Consider the following 17,786-nt stretch of genomic DNA (forward strand, 5'->3'; position numbering starts at 1 on the left):
GAATGTTATCCGTAATACGAGCTGTCCGAATTAAGCAGGGTTCTACTGTATACTATATCAGTGGATAGCCGAACCCAATTAGCCACTTTATTTCTGACTGAAAAAACTCAGGTAGGAAATAATCCAGGACCATGACGGGATATGGAAAACAAACGCTATACGGTGATTAAGAGGCAGATCAAAGCGTGTAAAAACACTGTCACTGTTTATTGTCGGTGAATACTGGCAGATATTTACCTCGCCGCGAAATGTCCACCATCATCGACCTCTCATCGACATCAGTGAAATATTGTTAATTGACTTCTTACGTTTCAGGAAGGAAACAGTCCAGATGACGATGTTGATGAAGACCATGACGACGTCTTTGGTAGCGGATATGAGGCAGTTTTAAACCGGAAGTCTAGAAATTCGACAGAGATAGTCAACAGCATCAAAAGGCGGTTATCCAAGACCCTCGATATTCCTGGTACAGACTCAGAAATCGCTTTTGCTCAATGGTTGTCTCGTCTCCCTTGCCAAGATCTGATCCCTATCCTTTGCTCCACGTCTGCTGAAAACAGATTTGATTTATTACGTTTATCCCGCTCAGCCAGAGACAGTGGAGCCCCTTCCTCCTACTACTCAGTAATTGCGGATGACCTGTCTGAGACCGAACACCTACAGGAACACCGCTTGGATAAACGGCAAGACGAAAGTGTTACCAGTCCACACAATATTGACGACAGCATTACTCCAGAACCTCGCCAAAGGGCGCCTGCCATTGATCGGTCGAGAACTCCAAAAGCTGGTGCCTTGGACACTGCTCTTTAGGTCCCTTACGATTGCTCAAAGCAAGTTGTACAACGTTTTTGAACCAGTCATAGGTTTTACCAAAGGAAAACCCAAAGCAAGCAGACCTAGTGCCCCATTCACACCAAGGCTTAAACACGTTTAAAAGCTGTTTTGTTAAACACAGTTGAAAATTGTTTCCTTCATAAAAGCTTCTTTCGGAGTTTTGTCGACTACAGATTTAGCACGAATGACAGCATAAGTTAAAGTTTACTTGAATCCTATTTCAAAGCCAATGGTTGAGCTTTCTGTTGCCAATTTTCATTTTGTTAAACCTGGTTTAATTAAACATGTTTTGTTGGTGTGGATGGGGCTCTAGTTGTTCTCACAGCTTGAAAATAGTAATAGTAAGCACTAACCGAAAACTTGTACTAATATCGATATCGTCAGTTATGTACAATAGTTTTCGACTCAATATATTGAGTTGAAAGTGACCCTTAGGAAAGAAAATAAGGCGAGCTCTACCAATTCCTGTACATTTTCTTCTAATACTATTGCTTTGCGGGATACGCGTTCGTCCGCAAAATAGCGAGTTTAACAAGCGTACGGCGACGGCAACGGGAACCTCCCAAAACAATAGGATTTAATGAGAGAAACAAAGGCTCTGCACATGCGTTATAAATTTTGGTACATTTTTTGCCGTCCTCTGCCAGACAACAACGTGAAATGACCAAATTCAAGGTTTTCTGGAAAAGGTGGTAAGGCTTTCTGGAGAACGCGGTAAAATTTGTATTCTCTGTCTCAGCTTGAAGACCATTCAAACCTGTTTTGTTACTGGATAGTTCGGCCACATTGTACAAATTGAACGAATTGGAAATTCGCGAAGTTGTACAAGTAACGCGAACAAATATTTTTCAAGTCACGTTTTCGTTGGCTTTGCCGTCGTGGTTTCTTAAATCCCTAATGTGAGAAATCACGGTCTTTGCACCAAAAAAGATTTCCATGTGCTGAAAGGTGAGTACTTGTAATTTAGTTTTCTCTGTTCATGAAAACTCTCCGGTTTGTAAGTTATACAAATTTAACGTCCGCGCGCAAAAATTTACATAGAAATCAAGGCGTCGTCAATCGATAGAAATCGATATCGGAAATCAATCACCAATTGCCAGAAAAAAGTTTTTATTGTTTGTTATCGATTGGCAAAAAGATTGCAACATCATCCAACATTTGTCGGATGATGTTGCAGTGTTGAACGAGGTGGCCAAACGAATGCAACATGTTTGATGCAACACCTGGACTCAAGGGTATGAGACCAAAATCTACCCAGAATCTGAAGAAAACAAACCCGCGCCATATTGATTTGCCCAAATGATCAACCTCGACGTCGGACCATCTTCTCGCTTTTCCTGGTCTTACGTATTCACTTACTCCCATGCCCTTTCTCTTTCTGTTTGAAAAGAGATCGACTGTGTTTAAGCTTTCGTCGTTGAGAGATTCAAACCTTTGTTCGTTCGCCATACAGTTGTACCTTGAACACTCACACAGCAACGCGCGAAGCAGATGTAATCAATTAATCATCGCCATAGATACAGATACCCGCAAAGTCAGCTGATTCTGAACTGAAGATGGCAGTCCTTTTGTTACTGCCATGCTGCTGACGGCGTTATTCTTTCTTGATTCACTTTGAGATTCATTTTAACGTTTCTTTCCTAAACCAAATATAATTGAAATTACAAAAACACTAATTTGTTTTTTATTTGCTTCATTACGTAGCAATGCTACAACCAGGCTAGAGGGTTGCACACCGCTACTCTGGCTGCGTCTTCTTTTGGTATGATAAACTGCATTAAAGCCAGGCGAGTAAGCAAATATAGAAAAAAGACTGTGATGCTCATGTTAGCTGTTCCAAGTATTTTCTTGATGTAATCTCTTTCGGTAAATCTCCTTCATGCTATGATATGAAGATTGAATGACTTGCTAAAACCATGCGGACAAAGTGTCACAATGATTTTATCAGTTCAACTTGTAAAAAGACAAAAATCGTTTCCGATAACAATCAATAGTAATCGATACCAATCGACGAACCAAGTGTTATTGATATCTATTGGTAATCATCAGTAATCGAACTCACAACTTTTTTTCTTCATCGATTTTCATCGATTGCAGGCAGTTGATATAGGTAATGATTGTTATCGGTGTAACGATTGACTACGCCTGGAGAAAGGTTTGCGAAAATTTAAAACCCCAATAAACACTTTCATACTTAGCTGAATTGTTTAATGAAGACTTGAAATTCATAAATTGTTTACTCAACGCACTTGAAAATGTCAAGTTGTATGCGGTAAGAATAAAACCAGGCGTAACTAATCAATGATCAATGACATCAATGAATAATCGATGGGTAATCAATGGGTAATCAACTGATTAGTCATTGATTATTGGCGATGATCAATGGGTAATCGATGACTAATCGATGAAATTTTGTGGCCTATCGATTACCTTACTATAGGAAATTAACAATGCACGTTGACGACGCGAAGAAAATTTACGTTACACTAAATTAACGCGAATTTTTCAAAAGTTAAGTTTACATGCATTAAATTCACGCGAATTTTTCGATAAGCATCTTGCTTTATTTACTACGATTTCCATAATTCTGCAAACCCGCACTTTACATTTCTGACTGCCAAACTGCGTTTTGGCTTCCGTCAATAAAACCTTCCAAGACAAGTGCGCGAATGTTTCTAAGTTTTTTTCAAAGCAGAAAATTTGGTTTTGAAGCCTAACTAGACCCTATCAATTAAAAAAATAGTGACTGAAGAGCCAATAGAGGAGTCATGAACTAATAATTTGTAAAATCGCGTTAACTGAAGTGCATTGTTAATTTCCTATAATAAGGTAGCCGTCGATGTCATTGATTATTCATTGATGCTATTGATTACTCATCGATTACTCATTGATTACACATATTATTATGCGGCATTTTTTTCTCATAACTGCGTTTCCTGTTATAAATCTTTACGTCAATGGTTCGCGACGACTATGATAGGCAAAGAGGAATTATACATGCAAGGTTAAACGGGAAAAGTAACAGAATTCATAGTCGCATCTAGTCTATTACAAGGTATAGGCCATCTATGAGAAAAACGAAACGGCATGCATCATATTGATTTCATGGACGGTGAATTTACCGAAAAGGAAATGTTCAGAAGGTCGAGTTGTCTGACTCTCCTGGCTATCAAAGTCTAGAAAATGTACGTGTAAATTTTAGTTAAGTTTTCCGTCTAAGGCGTTGTGTCGATCTATAAATGTAAATAAGGAATTGTTTTAAATTCTTTGTTTTCGATTTGGTATGGTTTGTGTGGCCACGAGATTATGTTGACGACTAATCAATGTCATCAATGACTAATCAATGACTGAAAATTTGAAAAAAGTTGAAAAATTGATCATCAGCAATAATCAATGACTAATCAACTGATTACCCATCGATTACCTATTGATTACTCATTGCATTAATTTTATTGATGTCATCGATAAGTTACGTCTCGATGAAATAACACGGTTTCATCCTACAAACCGGAAACTTGACATCGGTAGAGAAAAAATACTCACCTTTTTAGCATGCAAAACCCTCTTTTAGTCTAAAGAGGTTTCTGTAACTTTTCATAAAATGCTAGGATCTCATACTTAACACTACCAAGGAATTCTTATGAAATCGTAGAAAGCTTGAAAAATTCATGGTTTCTTGTGATGGATTGAGCACTGCAAAAGTTCAATTTTGTTGGCCCATGGAAGTTCGTTATTTTGAGGCGTCAAAAAGGGAGACTTAATGGGGGGGGGGGGGGGGGGAGAGTATTTCAATGTTTGAATTTTCAACACAACTTATTAAAAATTGTATCATACAAATAGTTAAAACATATCGCTAATGGGTTGTGTATCGCCAAAGACCATATTGCTTTCATCTTGCCGCAATAAAACTTCTGCATAACGAGGAGTGATGGATGTTTTGGCAATTGGTACACTTCAGGTTTGTATTATTCCTTTTTAACTCGTAAATATGCATAGCATAGAAACGAGTTATTGTAAGGGTTCTTATGCAAATGTTCTGACTCACCCACTCGTTAGCTCATTAATTATGCAAATTGGTGTAGGCTTAATTAATTAACCAATCACTAGGCGGATACTATTCCGAGCGAATCACAACACAGTTTAGCAAATCATGACCTTGCATTGTTTGTTTTGATGGAGAGTGGTTTGTTGATCTATTTTGAAAATGTATTTATTCGTTTTTGGAGCTTAGGAAAACAAACCTTATGAAACAGTTAATCGAAACAGTCGAAAGAAGAACTTCTACAATGGAAATCCGAGAGTTGACGGCCAGGAATCCATAGAATTTCGATTCCTCGTATTCCCAACAGTTTTTGTGAAACATATAAAAACGTGCCAATAAAATTCGCTTCAAAATTGACTTGCAATTATTACAATAAAATCTGCAATTCCACAGCGACAAACCAATGAGTGGTGCCGGATCACTTGTAGACCTGGATCAGCAAATTATCTCAAATACAAAATATTAACGGCAGACTGATCCCAACGGCGGAGGTGACGAGCTTGATAGAACAAACAACAAAAGCTAGAATAACTAAAATATATTTGTTAAAAAAAAAAGGTTGGTTGAAATGTAGCGAGACAGGAGTAGGGTTGAGTAGTTGATGGTGATTCAGGATAGATCTGCGATGCTCCCCGAAACGTTCATTAAGTTTGCGCTTAGTCTCCCCAATGTATTGGGAGTGGCACTTCTTACATTGAATTAAATAGATTAGGTTTTTGGAATTGCAAGATATGAAGTCAGTAATTTTGCGTGATTCGTTAGTGTTGAAAAAAGTGTAGTTCGTTTGACCTTCTTGGAGGAATGGGCAAGTTAGGCATCGTGGCTGGTTGCATTTATGAATTCCAGCGGGTTGTTGATTGGAGGGCTTGTTTTGAGGTAGCTCGGAATGGACCAGGAGATCACGTAGACTTGCGTTACGTTTGTAGGCGATAACTGGTGGATGAGGGAAAACTTGTTTGCAGTTGGCGGAGGACTGGAGGATGTTGATATGTTTTTTCACAATAGATGAGATTTCGGGAAGAGCAGGATTGAAGGATATGACGAAGGGTGTTCTCTCTGTTTTTGTGGCTTTTTGTTCTTGTGGCTGTAGTGTTGCGTGACGTGGGATGGCTCGTACGCGATTTGCATCTTTTTGCAGGGAATAGCGGCTATAACCACGTTGGACCAGGTGCTTGATGAGTTCTTCGCTTCGTTTATCAAAGAAAGCGTCGGTAGAGCATATGCGACGGATTCGCAGGAAAAGGCTGAATGGAATAGTTTGTTTAGTGTGGTTCGGGTGGCATGAAGTTTTGAGGAGGTATTAATGCTTGTCTGTGGGTTTTGTGTGGAGATCTGTTTGGATGTGGTTGTTGCTGAGGTGGACTTGGACATCTAGGAAAGGGAGTGTTTGATGAGAGGAATTTGAGTATTCATGGGTAAAAGATACTCGCGTGAACAGAGTTTAAGTATCTTATGAAATCTTTAAGGTGTTCCTCTCCTTCTGTCCATATCATGAAGACGTCATCGATGAACCTCCACCAAACGAACGGCTTGAGAGGAGCGTTTTCAATGGCGTGTTGTTCAAATTTACCCATGAATAGATTAGCGTATGAAGGTGCCATGCGGGTTCCCATAGCTGTCCCGTGTACTTGTAAATAGTGTTCATTGTTGAAAGAAAAGTTTCGGGGAGCATCGCAGATCTATCCTGAATCACCATCAACTACTCAACCCTACTCCTGTCTCGCTACATTTCAACCAACCTGGCCACTCAATCAACGACGTCCAACTAATCCCGCTTGAACTTATACGCAGCAAACGTGACTCAGTTAGAAAGGCTCGTGAAGCTCATTTAATCAACAAAGCTAAAACATTGCACCCTCTTGGTATAAATAGACGTGACGAAACACGCCACTGACATGTCTCACACTTGTAACTTAGTCCTAAACAACCAACCATTGTCACACATTTTATATTTTAAATCTTCTTTGTAACGATCCTTTTCAGCCCCCGAGGAAGGTTTGTATTGCAAACCGAAATATCGGGCAAAAAAATTTTTTTTTTTAAAACAAATATATTTTAGTTATTCTAGCTTTTGTTGTTTGTTCTATCAAGCTCGTCACCTCCGCCGTTGGGATCAGTCTGCCGTTAATATTTTGTAGTTGCAATTATTACTCGGGTCGTGAGGCACCGGGTTACGTTTTCAGTTACGTTTTTATCATTATCATTATCATCATTATTATTATGCTTCACCTGAGGCAATTCCTTGTTAAAATGACAAACGGACAAACGAAAATGAACGCCACAGCAGTCGCGATCAAACTAGAACTTGGTATGATCCGATTAGGGATTAAAACGTATATGAATTTTATTTATGTACACTAAACTGTGGACTATCCAAAGATCTGGTAAATGTTATGCATTTCGTCACGATCTGATATCATAACTGTGACCTTTCCCTATGAGCAATGTAATATTGTGTTTCAAGGGTTCGATTTATAAGGGTTTGTATGGAGACGCAACCTATTTATTTCAAAAGGTATAAGTTCGAATGTTTTGTAAATAATATTAACTTATCTGTTGCTATCTGTTGGTTATTTATTGCCTCACTGCGTCTCTGGTTGATTTTAAAAAGCGATTTTGGGGAATTACCGATGCTGGAGGTTACCACTGCTAAAAGATCGTGAGCTCAGTTTAGCAGCGTGCAGTCAAAAGCGAAAATTGTACGCTTTCGCTTTTCAGGCGTAAACTAAAGGCTTATCAGAATAATTTTTTTCATTTTATAGGAAAGCTTTTTGTCTGGTTTTCTCTCTATGTTCATAACTAATCGATCTTTAGCCTGTGAATAGGCTCCCAAGTGGGGTATAGTGCGAAAAGTAAAATCGGCGAGCCGGGCGAGCGGAGCTCGATTTTAGTCTTCGCCCTATACCCCACTTGAGAGCCTGTTCACAGGCTAATCGATCTTAGGCAAAAAAAAAAAAGCAGATGCCCTCGCGAGCGGATCAAATTTGCCCATTTAACCCGAGATTGAGAAGCTACAAACACTGAGCAAGAAAAGGAAGTCGGTTTCAAGTTTCAAAAAATACAATGGCCTTGGCAAAAACTCCGCAAGGAAACGGTCCTGATCAGTAACATAAAAGGTTGCAATTAAGTTGTCGATAACTGTGTTCCAAAATTCAAGACAAATGTTTCGAATGCATCAGAACTCAGTTATACAATCAACTAGCGACCACTTCGTAATCAACCGTTTTGTTTCTCAGTTAAATACTGTTTCAATAGCCTCCCACGCAGCCGTTTTTAGGGGACTCGAATTACCTCCTCCCCACAGGGGAGGAGGTAATTTGAGTCCCCTAAAAACGACTGCGTGGGAGGCTACTGTTTCAAGGGCTCGCTCTACTTTTTAGGCCAGGAATTACACAAATTCTTTTGTTTTCTGTTTCCGGTAAGCTACCACCCAACATAATCACGTATGATCGTTAGTAAATCATTATTCAAAAGTGACAAAAGTTCAATTTTTAATGACGCTACCACGGACTGCTGACAGATAATAACAGTTTACAGACAGAGAAGATGGCTATAATTAGATCTGTATGTAAACGGGAATTGTTACAGTGATCTGTTCCAAAATAGTATACAAAGTTTCATCAGAAGAATGAATAGATGTGAAAAAAGAAAAAAATTAGTCTCTATTTGCCTTATTTTATCTGCTAAGGTAATATTTTTATGTAATCAATTAAACAATTCAGTATTAGGCTTATTTTGTTGATCTTTCCCGTAAGCGACCACCTCCCGTAAGGACCTGTAAGCGACCACTTTGTCGTGCCCCAACGGTGGTCGCTTACGAGAGAGTTGACTGTATTGCGAAAACACGCTAGCGCTTTAATTACGAAAATGGACGAATTGTACATGCGATTAGATTACTGATTGGAAAGTTCAAAAATTAGCAGGTATCTTATATGCCGAATTTGTGCATTTACTTCAAAGTGATACTTCGTTTTTAATCTTACCACCTTTTCAACGAAGTCTTCGCCCTTTTACATTATTATCACACGCAACGCAAAAATATTTGTTTTGTGACATGCATTTTGAAACTTCTTGTGTTTCTTTTTGTGATCAAATTTCAAAACAATTATCTCAAGAACCAAGCAAAACATCACCATGAAATTTTCCTTGAAAGTTTGTCACACTGATGTCTGAATATTCTAAGAGAGGAGCGTAAGTTTTAGAATGTTAATGAAAGTACATGAAAACAAGCATGCGCGACTGATCTGGATGACACGTACTCTAACGTGGTACATTGCACTGATATTGCCAAAGTTTGACTTTTGTGTGTCAATAAAACTTATGTTTGTCCATGTTACATATCAGTAGCCTTTTCCCACGATGTATTTACTAATCTGCTAAGGATTATATATTTTAACGCGACATTTAGGACAGTGCTTTAATGAGTCATCAGTTACGCTATGAGGTCCACTATTTGTTTCGTTTTTCTCTTTGCTCAGATCTGTAACTGGTTCAAACCCTCCTGCAGCTTATTGTAAACAGCATAAGGCGCTCTAAGAGCGGTTTCAAGACAGAAGGTAACATGACTTCTCGACTGATCAAGGGCACGTACCGTCGGGTAAGGCATTAGTGGTGTATGGACTGCCAGCAGTTTCGCCTTTCCATTCTTCTAGGCAGTGGACTTCCGTTGGCATGTCCTGCTGGACCTGCTGGTCTTCTGCGTCAGAAAGACCATCGGCCATTGGTGAGTTGCAGGCGGGCAGAGAATGAACTCCACTGTCGTTATCTTTATCTGATGGTGAAGGCGGCAAATCGTTGGCAGCCTGAGATATGTCGCCATGTGAGCTTTCACCAAAGTTAGGGCAAAGCACTGGGATCAAGGATTGGTAAGGCAAACGAGGCAGCCATTGAGCAAAAAAGCTCTCCGAGTCAGTGGCAGGATTCTTTAGGGGCGTCTCAGACATCTTGTAGAAACGATTTTTGATGATGTTGACTATCTCTGTAGAGCTTTTTGACTTCTGATTTGAAATGACTGTCCCATTCCTTCTGTCAAAGTTTTCGTTATCATCCTCCTCACAACCATCATCACGTAAAGGCTGTACAAGCTCACAGTAGACCGGGGTGCTACCCTCCTAAGATCATGAAATGGTGTATCGTAAATATTTTTGCAATACAAAGCCTATTATCGAGAGGCAATTTAAAATCACATGCATGTTAATGATGATAGTTTTTAAGACTATAGCGTTCATCTCAGATCATAGCTAAGCATTGATTTCAGTTCTCCTACAAACTGCAAACGTCAACCTGCCTTTGCAGTGTGAAAACTTCAGCTTTAGCTTCATTTAAAAATGAAAGAGAAAACCGCTTCTAAAGTTATTAACTTAGGGATGTTTTGATTCTTCGCCTAAAAAGGCTACTGAAAGAGAAAAATGAGAACCGGGTTTTCCACCTTTTTTTCACTGGGAAAACGGGATTTGACGCCCTGGGATTTGGTTAAAAAATTTGGCAACTGGTTATGGGATCTGGGGCAATATATCTGCGCTGGAAACTGGGAGCAACATTTAGGTTGGGGCTTGGAATTTGTAGCTCCGCATTTCAGGACTATCTGTGAAGGTGGTAGCAAAACACCGGTCTGATCATTTCGCTTTCTCTTACTTTTTGCTTCACATTGGTGTAAAAGCAGGCAGGTAACTAAGCAGTTATAGACCCTTATCACACGGCGGCCATGTTGAGTCTCAGGAGAATAAAAAGCTTTGTTTTTGCATGGCAAGTCTCGCACTGAATTCGCGTCTGGCCGAGGCTTGTCGTGCAAAAACAAAGCTTTTTATTCCCCTGAGACTCAACATGGCCGCCGAGTGAGAAAGGTCTATTAACTATATTTAAGATAACAACAGGAAAACAGGAAAAAATGCACCAGAAAACAAATTGAGACCTTGGCTTGTCGTCGAGGAATACGAAGGGAGTACGAGGTTTTGTTTAATGGGTACGAAAGTGGTACCTTTTCAGTAAAAGTTGATATGTATAAGGATAAGCAGGTTGAACATCCGGGTGGAGCCTCCTCATATGAAACGTGTTTGTGTACCTTCTTCGCACCCCTCCTTGAGGGAGATGCAGGGATATTTTGGGTACGCAAAATCCCTTATTGTAATATTTTGGCTGGTTTGGACTCCTCATCACTGCTTAGCTCAACTGAGTCTCGCCAATTAAATGCGAACCACGACTCGAAAAAAGTCACCTCATAAGTCACTGAAATGTACCAAGGTACGATTAGGAGAAGAACCAAGAGAAGTAGAGACGTCGAGAATACGAGAATTCATATAACTTCAAACTTCATTACGCATACACCTTTTCGTTTAAGGAAATAACCACTGAACTAGTTATAGTTGCTTACCGGAGTTGATGGATTAATTTTCAAGGAACATCCATTTAGTTGCTTCTTTAAGGACCTTAACTCCTCCTCGCTGTGCGTCAGGCATTCTCTTAAAGTTTTAATTTCAGCTGTGTCTGTTTCACGTTGGCGCTCAAACTCTCTGGTCTCCAATAGAAATCTTCTCACTGCTTCATCTTTTTCCTTCTGGGCGTCACTGCATTGCTGATACATCTCATCCCTTTCTTTTCGAGCTCCGTCCCATTCCTTGATGGCTTTTGTTCTCTCTTCACCGTACAAATCGCGCTGCTCTTGGTATTGTTTTACTTCTCGAGTAAGCTCGTCGTTTTTGGTCTTGAAGTTTGACTGCTGTCGTTGAGAAATGGATAGCTGGAACTGCAGCTCTTCGATCTTTTCTCTGAATTGAAAGCAATAAACGACAGCCTTGTCGTAACTCTCTTGGTATTTCTGGTTGGATCTCTGTGCGAAATCGTAGCGGGAAATCAGTGCTTCGGTCCAGTCTTTGAGCTCATTGAGCTCAGAGATCAGTTGATTTCTCTCCATCTGTAACTTTTGTGAAATGACCTGTAGCTCGCGATTTTCATGTTTCAGGATGTCGACCGTTTTGACATTGCTTCTCTGGCGAGATAACGTCTCGGAAAGCTTCAGGGAATTGTTTCGTTCTCGGTCAAAACTCTGTGATAACTCTTGCAGCTTACTCATCAGTTCTTCATTTCTCTGCCTCTCTTCTTCCACCTGCTTTCTCAACTGTTTAGCTTCTTTTGATTCCATCAAGAGAGCGAGGAAGTACGCATTCCTTTCGCTGATAGCCTTCTCGTATTCCTTTGTCTGAAAATTAGCGCCTTTTTCGATTTGTCTCGTTTTGTTCCATGCCTCCCTTGCTCGTTCATCTGCTTTTACTGTTTGATCCTGTGTGGTCTGTAAAAGTGTGGATTTCAAATCTAGTTCGCCAGTGATCTTGCTAAGTCGTTTGCTGAGCTGTTGGTTTTCCTTCAACAGTTGGTCATATCTTAAGGTCATCTCTTGTAGGTCCATCAAAGCTCTTATCAAATGGTTGCTGAGAATGTCCATGTCACGATGAGAGTCAAGATCTGCAAGGTACGAGGTTCGTTCTGTGTAAATTACGCCAAAGTGTTCAATTCTGTTAAACTCGCGAAACTCTACCCACTAGTCTGTGCGAACTCAATAACGTTTATCTGAGTTACTGCACTCTCTTCTCCCCACCCCTCTCCCCTCTCCTTAACGTGACCCCTGGGCTATTTATATAGGGAGCCTTATGCAAAGTTAAAGCTTGTGTATAAGAATCCAGCTAAATGAACTAAATTGGCCTTAAACTTAATCAGTTTCCTTCGTCTTAGTATTAGACGAAGGCACTGTTTTGATCCTGGTCGTTCTCGCTGACGTCACCTTCTCAATCGCTTTGCGGCGGTGATGACTTCTGGAGAAACAATTAATGGCGCTTCTTTTTCTTCTACTTCTTCTAGTCATCACTATCCGTTATGGAAGAACAAGAAAAACAAGCTGCAATCCAGTTTTACCGTTTTAATCAAAGAAGCAAAGAGATTAAAGTCGGGGCAAGTCTGGATCAATTTCCATCCTTCCATTTGTAGCCTTATTGTAGTACTTTCTGTGCACCAAAACAGACTGATTTTTAACCCGTGATTGAAGATTAACAACCACGAGATTTTACTGTGGTTCTTTCCACGATCTTTCGAATGGTTTCGTTTTGAACAGGTCTTCGTTATTCCCAGAAGAAAAAAGTCGCTGCAGCATCGGTTTATCTCACACTGTTTGGTTTAAGTATTATTTTATTATTATTATTAAGTATTATTTTATTTAGGTAGATATAACTACTTATTACCTGTGAAGGACTTTCCGTTGGCTCCACTGATTATAGGATTTTCTCCTGTTTAATATCAAGAAAAGAAATTGGAATTTTAACTTCTTGGCTGCCAATGTAAAACTGAATAGAGGTCCCCCCGGCCCCTGATTAAAAACCTTAGGCGGGCACCGGAGGCTCTATTATCAGTTGCTGTTCAAGAAAATGAGCCAGCGCTCCTTCTCTGGAGGGGAAAATCTGAGACAAAATCTGTGCAACACAAAACAAAATCGGTCTCTCTCGGAGAGGAACAAAGACCAGACTCCAGAGAGCGGCCGAAATTCTAGAGCCTTAAGAGGACACTCTTTATTAAACAGTAAGCAAAGCCCCAAATTTTGTTCTCAGGCAGTATTATAAAAATGGTTTCTCTACTGAGCGGACACCAATAGCGTTATTTTTTGTAGGGGGGAGGGGGGCACCACTTTGGTTTCAGACGTTCTACTGATTTTCGCTTTGTGTTAGTCAGCACCCTCGTTAAGTTATTTAATTGATATTTATTACTAACTTACTTCCCGAATTTAGTTGAATTTCCATTGCCACGTAACCGTAACGTGCGCCCGTAAAAATTCGCGGAAGTGGAAATCCACCTTTTACTTAGAATGAAAACAAACCCAAGCGCTATCCTGACCTGGTTTGGGTAACCTGAGAGTCTTAGGTTCATTTTCAGAACGTTAGTTGAGTTTCAACTTATTTTTAGTAATCCAATGATGTCCCTTCCCTTATTTTCCATCGCAAAATTTCGAACGAAGAAACACAGTTTTATTTCACTAATCAGTAGTGAACTCAAGCCGCATTTCGTTTTTATTATTATTATTATTTTAATTTAATCTAAAAAAGGCGCGCATTTCGTTGACCTTTGCGGTCCATTGACGATAAGGTAATTCCGCGTTTATTTTCGCTTTGTAAGCACATCTGTGTTTGCTTGAAGTTATGTAGCAAACCGAAGTTCTTGCCAAGCCGGCTGTGGCCTCGTTGTGTGAGTTTGAGAGAGGCTAACACGTCACCGCAAAAACGTCTTATTCGTGGCCAAACTTCGCCGGATTTCGTGCACGATGTTGCCAGCTGACATGCTGGCATTGACTAACATTATGTAGTATTTTGTCCTCCCTGTTAGCTCTGTTAGATCGACAGATAATTGTTTAGTTTTCTCTTCTTACCTGCCGTTGCCCTTTGTCCCGTCAGCTTCTCGTAAATGCCTGGGTTTAACAGCTGCACAACGTCAAGAAAATGCACCAGACTTTCTGTGCCTTTAGCCTGCAGGATGTCCAGCAGCTTGCTAGCCTTGCGTTCGGTCGTCTTCTCTGCCTGCACGAGCTCGCAATCTTCACTGTCAAAAACTACTTTACTCCGCAAATAATCGAAAAGGAGAGTGCGATCAACGCGCAGTTCCTGAACGACTTGCACTCGATGGCGTCTTAGATTCTCCCACACCTCGTCCGTGTTATACGAACTCATAACTCAACCTTGAAACCACTGCCTTGAAACGTTAACGTTTTTGGTATCTACTTTTAGCGTTGTGAAGTGGATTTCTTTAATATCCCACACAATTGACCTTTCTTTGAACATGGGGTGCCTCTCGATCAATCTTTCGATTCTAACTTCCGGGCGCATTCATTTGTGACAGTTTTAGCTATTCTTATATCGGTTCGTGAATAGAATAGACGGAATGTCAGTTCGCTAAAGCACGCAGATTTCGCGTATTTCCATTAACTTGAAAGTCTTCCAAAAGAACGTAATTCATCTTATTCCAAGTCAATTGTATTCTGTTTATCCTGCTTTCGGGGGCAGAATGGACGGAATGCTATTCTGTTCACTCCGAAAACGACAGAAAGAGGCCGTTTTTACGATGGTGTCATTGACTACAACTACAGAATCCTTCAGTTTGTTGTTTTCTCTCTCAAATTAGGGATATTGTTAGTTAAACCTCACTGAGATTACACAATTTAAATAAGAAATAAAAAAAGAGGACTCTGGTAGATGTAGTGGTAACGTCATCGGGGAAATCGCCTATACTTCCTAATAGAACATGAGTACCGTCTAATCAGCGCATTCCTGTTCCAGAATAGCCCAAAAGAACGGGTTCTACGAATACAATATCTTTATTGACACTCCTTTGGTGGGGCTTTTCAGTAACAATTAACAAATCGACAGTAGTTTAGTATAGACCATAAAATGACGTCATAAAATGTTCAAAACCAAGAGAGGATGATCCTCTTTTGTCAAAACTCAAGTGGAACCACGAGCGGCGGGCGAGTGGTTTCACTGCCAAGTTGTGGACATTTTATGGCGTCATTTTATGGTCTATAAGAGTATAGACCATAGAAAACTGACGTCGATTTTTTTTTTACAATAACATGGAAAACGTACGAGCGGAATTGGTTATTTTTTCGTTGAGAAAGCGCGCGCGTTACATCTGACATCATTTTTATTGTCCGTACTCTCATAGACAATAGCTACGAGCCAATCAGCGCGCGGGAATTTGGACAGTTATTGTAAAATACAAATTAAAATACTATATTTAAAACGTTAACATAATTGTGACCTTTCCCTATGAGCAATATAATGTTGTGTTTCAAGGGTTCGATTTATAAGGGTTTGTATGGAGACACAACTTACTTATTTCGAAAGGTATAAGTTCGAATGTTTTGTAAATAATATCAACCCAGGCTTAGTCAATCGATAGAATTCGATATCGGAGATCAATCGATACAATCGATTAAAATCGGTAATCGATAACAATCGAACTCACAAAAAAAAACTTTTATCGATTGTTATCGATTGAGATAATGGATAATAATCGATAGCAATCGACAGTAATCGATAGCAATCATTAATCCCAAAGAGTCCCGGGAGGAGTATTCGTTTCTATGTAGTAAAAAATACGAGACCCGCGTTCAAATGGTAAAACATTTTTTTTTAAATATTTTTGAAATCACTGTCATTCCCTTCATAACACGGAGTCAAGGCAGCACACGTGGATTTCGACCGTAAGCTACCGTAGTCCGCTCAGAGGCGGTTTGTGCCTCTAAAATCCATCCCAGCCGCCTTTTTTTTTTTCACGCACAGTTAAAGCCCCATGATTTGCCAACCTCGGTGAATGTGTTGTCCCCACGCACTAAGCTGGAAATGAGCATTTTCTGCATCCGAATGCCCGAAACGGTAAAATAATCCCAAACGCGCAAGAATACACCGTAGGTGAGTCAGTTTTATTCATTTTACTGCCGGAATGAAAGCTAAATTTAGCGTTAGTTAAGCTTCAGAATAGACAGTAGTTTATTTCCCATACAAGTCTTATAACGCGTTTAAATTCTCAACGGATATCTGTACCCCAATACCGCTTGCACTCATAGGTCATTGTCCCACTAGTAAATTGATTAATACACGCTCTCTAGTCACGCGAGCTTGAGCTTGCCTGTGATGAAATCTGCCAAAAAAGATCCAAGTTCAACGGGAACGGTAAATCGTATTGCTCCGAACAAGAGATTTTTCTCGCAGCTTTAATTGCCGCTCGTGGGTTCGGCCTTCGGCTGAAAAAGTATTCCCTCCGAGCGCGAGAAAAAACCTCTGGTACCAAGGGTAAAACAAGTTCACACCATGAATTATAATCTTGACATAACAACAAATAAAATTCTTCACTTCACTTAATGACCGAATGGTTACTAGTAATTAAGTGATGGCCTTATAAAATACACCACAATTGTTGAAAACGATTACAGTCAACTCTCTCTTAACGACTACTTCCCGTGCGGAAACCACTTCCCGTGAGCAACCACTTTGTAAATTCACAGAGCTCTGTGAGTGCACTAGTAAATTGAACAGGTAAATGAAATTGATATTTTTAATTATGGCTAAAGCTTTTTGCTTAGCGTGCAAAAGAATTAAACTCCACTTGCACTTTTCCTCTCGATACACGATGCAACGCAAAGGTGGAAGTGAACGTTCTTTTGGTGGTTTTACGTGGTTGCCAATCGACAGAACATTGACTCAAAAGACAGCGTTTCCAAGAACTTAAGAGGCAGTCCCACCAAAAGAACGTACACTTCCACCTTTGCGTTGCTTCGCGTCTCGAGAGGAACAGTGCGAGTGAAGTTTAATTCTTTTGCACGTTAGGCAAAAAGCTTTAGCCATAATTCGAAATATCAATTTCATTCACCTGTTCAATTCACGAGTTCGCTCACAGATCTCTTTGATCTTACCAAGTGGTCGCTCACAGGAAGTGGTCGTTCACGGGAAGTAGTCGTTAAGAGAGAGTTGACTGTAATCGTTTTCAACGAGTGTGGTCTATTTCAAAAGGCCATCACGAAATTACTAGTAAACATTCGGTCATTAAGTGAAGTGAAAAATTTTATTTGTAGTTATGTCATGATTATAATTCATGGTGTAAACATGTTTTGGCCCGGAGCTCTAAATTCCCTGTGAGGCTAGCAACCATTTGGTCGTTAAGGGAAGTGAAGAATTCGAATGTCAGCGTTTTCTCCCTTCTTAAATCAAAAGCCTATTTATCCAGCACACATCTTTGACTTGCTAGAAGGGTGAGGTTTTCATCCCGCTCGTTAAAAAATGGTTTTAAAGGCTAATTTCAAGCTAAAGGTAAAGAAAGGTCTAAGGCAAAACTGACGGCCAAAACTCTTTTGGAAGAATCTTTATTGATTACTAAATTAAAC

The 17,786-nt window shown here is 40.0% G+C and overlaps 2 protein-coding genes across 4 annotated transcripts in view; one reads left to right on the forward strand and one right to left on the reverse strand.

Annotated features, from left to right (window-relative positions):
• Positions 1-1,296, forward strand: part of LOC146458185 (uncharacterized) — a 252,490-nt gene extending 251,194 nt beyond the window's left edge. For both annotated transcript variants that reach the window (XM_085090713.1, XM_085090714.1), the window contains one exon: positions 316-1,296. In XM_085090713.1, coding sequence (XP_084946839.1) covers positions 316-810 — 495 coding nt within the window. In that variant the 3' untranslated portion in view covers positions 811-1,296. The remainder of the gene's footprint in view (positions 1-315) is intronic.
• A 7,054-nt stretch (positions 1,297-8,350) lies between these two features.
• LOC146458200 (uncharacterized) lies at positions 8,351-14,732 on the reverse strand. Of its 2 annotated transcripts, XM_085090627.1 has the most exons (4): positions 14,280-14,732; positions 13,105-13,149; positions 11,247-12,334; positions 8,351-9,987 (listed from the first exon to the last, which is right to left on the reverse strand). In XM_085090627.1, exons 1-4 carry the CDS (start codon positions 14,575-14,577, stop codon positions 9,454-9,456), a joined length of 1,965 nt encoding a protein of 654 aa, XP_084946753.1. In that variant the 5' UTR covers positions 14,578-14,732; the 3' UTR covers positions 8,351-9,453. The 2 variants fall into 2 exon arrangements, with proteins under 2 accessions (XP_084946753.1, XP_084946754.1); XM_085090628.1 differs by lacking the exon at positions 13,105-13,149.
• Between the last annotated feature and the right edge of the window lie 3,054 nt (positions 14,733-17,786).

Source organism: Pavona decussata, unplaced genomic scaffold (genome assembly GCF_977016875.1).
Source record: "Pavona decussata unplaced genomic scaffold, jaPavDecu1.1 SCAFFOLD_233, whole genome shotgun sequence".
Classification (NCBI taxonomy): domain Eukaryota; kingdom Metazoa; phylum Cnidaria; class Anthozoa; order Scleractinia; family Agariciidae; genus Pavona; species Pavona decussata.